Source organism: Glycine max, chromosome 10 (assembly GCF_000004515.6).
Source record: "Glycine max cultivar Williams 82 chromosome 10, Glycine_max_v4.0, whole genome shotgun sequence".
NCBI lineage: Eukaryota > Viridiplantae > Streptophyta > Magnoliopsida > Fabales > Fabaceae > Glycine > Glycine max.
In genome coordinates this window covers 829637-832660 of record NC_038246.2, presented here as the reverse complement: position 1 = coordinate 832660, position 3024 = coordinate 829637, and the positions used below count along the sequence as shown (strand labels likewise).

The following is a 3024-nucleotide window of genomic DNA, read 5'->3' as shown; positions in this document are numbered from 1 at the left end:
TAAGAGAGGGCGTAACAGTACTGTCCCTCCTACAGCGTTAAATTTCATTGAATTTTTGCAAGGTGGCTTAATTAATCCCTTGTTTAAGACTTGTTCTTTGATTTACATTGATGTATGTTTTCTTACCTTCATTAGCATATGGTGTGAACTATAAAGATATATATGAACAACTTGTATTACCAATGTTAGATGTAATAATCTATAATGTATATAGGTTTTCTTTATAGATTTTGTTAACTTATTTGGTTAATCATTTTTTAATGTCTCAGGAGGGATGTTTACTGATTTTTCTAATTTGTTCAAGCCAAGGTCCTTTAAGTGCCAATGATCAGTATACTATATATATAGTTGGAACAGTGAAAGTACTAGTTTCTATGCTCCCAATTTTTTTTTTCTCTCCATTGATTTTGTGCTTTGTTTGTCTACTATGTTACTGCCAGTTGATGCAAGGGAACATATGGTTAGTACCAAATGCTCAAGGTTTTCCTCAAGTCATGGCCCTTTTTCTTCGGTTTCAACTGCGGCGGTCTATTGCCGTATCCATCTCTGAACCTGGGGAAAATTCTGAGCCATCCAATTCAAATTCTTTCTTCAGAGGTCTGCAGGTCTTGTTGGCCGACAATGACGATGTAAATAGAGCGGTGACGCAGAAGTTGCTTCAGAAACTAGGCTGTGTTGTGACTTCTGTTTCTTCAGGATTGGAATGCCTTAGTGTCATTGGACCTGCTGGATCTTCCTTTCAAGTCATTCTTTTGGACCTTCACATGCCTGAGCTTGATGGATTCGAAGTTGCAACGAGGATTCGTAAGTTCAGAAGCCGGAATTGGCCTGTGATTGTTGCCTTGACTGCTAGCACAGAAGATTTGTGGGAAAGATGCATGCAAATTGGCATGAATGGAGTCATAAGAAAGCCAGTTTTGTTGCATGGGATTGCTAGTGAACTCAGAAGAATACTATTGCAGGGAAATAGTGCCATGTGAGGACTCATGCTGCAAGTTAAAGCACTTCATCATATCAAGAAATTAAGCTATAAAAAAATTTCAGTCACATTTTCCATAAAATTTGGTAGCACACAGCTCTCTTTGGCTCCTATTTTGCAGCAATATTTTAGCTTAGAGATGTTGTATTATACCCCAACTTTCATAAGAAAATTAAATGGCATACAAATTAGTTCCTTAATTTCTTTCAATATGTTTCATTTTGCTAGTGTCATGTATGTAGTTTCAATTTTATGCATCAGGGTATTCCATAACATTTGAACATTAATCTCTTTTCAAATGTAGATATTATTAAAGTAAGTTTTATTTTTCTTAATAAAGCGTTCCTTCCATACACATTGAAATTAAATCTATAAACTTTTTTTTTTTTTGAAGGAAACCTAAAGTAAACTTCAAGTTTGCTTGTTGAACTATCTTCTTGTCTTAATTGAATATACGATGCATGATAAAATAAAAGATTGTTGGGTATGCACATATAGCAATGTCTTCAAGTCTTAACGACGGAAAATTGTTGAGTATCTAGCAATGTATTACTAGATTTGGCACACACTTAGAGATATAACAACTGCAAATTTTGGATCATGATCTTCAAAGATTTTTTAAAAACTATGTAAAGGCCGGTGTAAAAAATAAACAAATAAATAAATAAATCATTAGGGTTTCATTGATATTTTCTGAGATACTCATTGATAGTTTTATGCAAAATGTCCCTTAAATTTTCCTTCCAAATTATGAAAAAGTTCTCTTCATTTTTTTCCATTCATCATCATATGCCAAAAAGAATAAAACATGGGCCAGTTGTCGTTGAAGTAGACTAGAAACCTTGTATGAATCTGGGCACGTAAATGGAATAGCACTTATCATTTTCATGTGGGCCCATTTTCTTCATTTGTTTTCCCAACAACCTCAACACTCAGGGCCCAAATTGCTTTTTTATTACGTATTCTCCGCTATGAACTCTTTCCTCACTCTCAAAAAAAAAAAGAAAAAGAATCACCTCTTATTACCTTTTGGTTGCTCAATCTTTGTCTATATGGTAGGTTTTGTTTCCTGATTTATTCTTTCTTTCCTTGTCAACCCTGCCATCACAAAATAAAAAAATAAATAAAAAATATACAAGAATAATATGAGAAAGAAACAAACTATATTCACAATCTCGTATATTCTGCTGAATTCAAGAGCAATGTTGATGTATTAAGACATTTATTCTACCATTTTATAACGGAAAAAAGTGTTATTCTTATTTACATGTTTGGAGCCTGGAGGTAGTATTCCTGTCAAGTTCAGGATGCAATAATCATTTTAAAAAATAAAAATAAAAAATCACCGGAGGTATTACTCTAAAAATTGTTTATAGTATTATGAGAACGATTAATACGAGGAACAAATATATTTTGGTACTTATTCTCTCAATCCAGAAAATTTGATCCTGAAACATTATTTAAAAAACAAAAATCAATACTTATTCTTAACCCGTTTTGGTGGGATAAGTGTTTCACCTAATCAGAATAAATTGTTAAGAAAAACAATCTAATGTAATGATAAATGGGTGAAAGTTGGAATCAAATTATCAAGAGCTTTGTCGACAAATCAATGGTCTATAAACGTAGATTTTATCAATATATTCTCTTTGTAAGAATATTAAAAATTCAATATCTATATACTAACATCTTTTTACTGCAATCTATATACTAACATATGTTCTCTTATCTCTTCAAAATGTCATTGACGTATGCAACCATTAGCGATTGATTTTTATTTTTTTTAACTTAACACGAGTATGAAACAATTTTTCAATTTAAAAAGAAAATAAGTTGTAAGAAAATATAAGATAATTTTTAGACTGATAGGTACGGAACAACAACTCTGACGGCTTGATTCAACCAAGCAGGATGTCACAAAATATTTATGTATTTGTTAAATTTCTAAAGATGATTAACATATATAATATTTTTTAATCAATAAATATTAGTAATTAATAATTAATATTTTATTAGCAAGAGAAATGAAACACTATTTTTTCTTC

The 3024-nt window shown here is 31.4% G+C and overlaps 1 protein-coding gene across 1 annotated transcript; it reads left to right on the top strand.

The window, feature by feature from the left end:
- Positions 1-67: 67 nt before the first annotated feature.
- On the top strand, positions 68-1189 carry LOC100819626 (protein EIN4). The gene has a single exon (XM_003536805.5). The coding sequence runs from the start codon at positions 261-263 to the stop codon at positions 978-980; it is 720 nt and encodes a 239-aa protein (XP_003536853.2). The 5' UTR covers positions 68-260; the 3' UTR covers positions 981-1189.
- Positions 1190-3024: the final 1835 nt, after the last annotated feature.

What these genes read in the sequence shown, in the direction of transcription:
- LOC100819626 (XM_003536805.5), top strand. Translation starts at nt 261, where the DNA reads ATGTCTCAGGAGGGATGTTTACTGATTTTTCTAATTTGTTCAAGCCAA.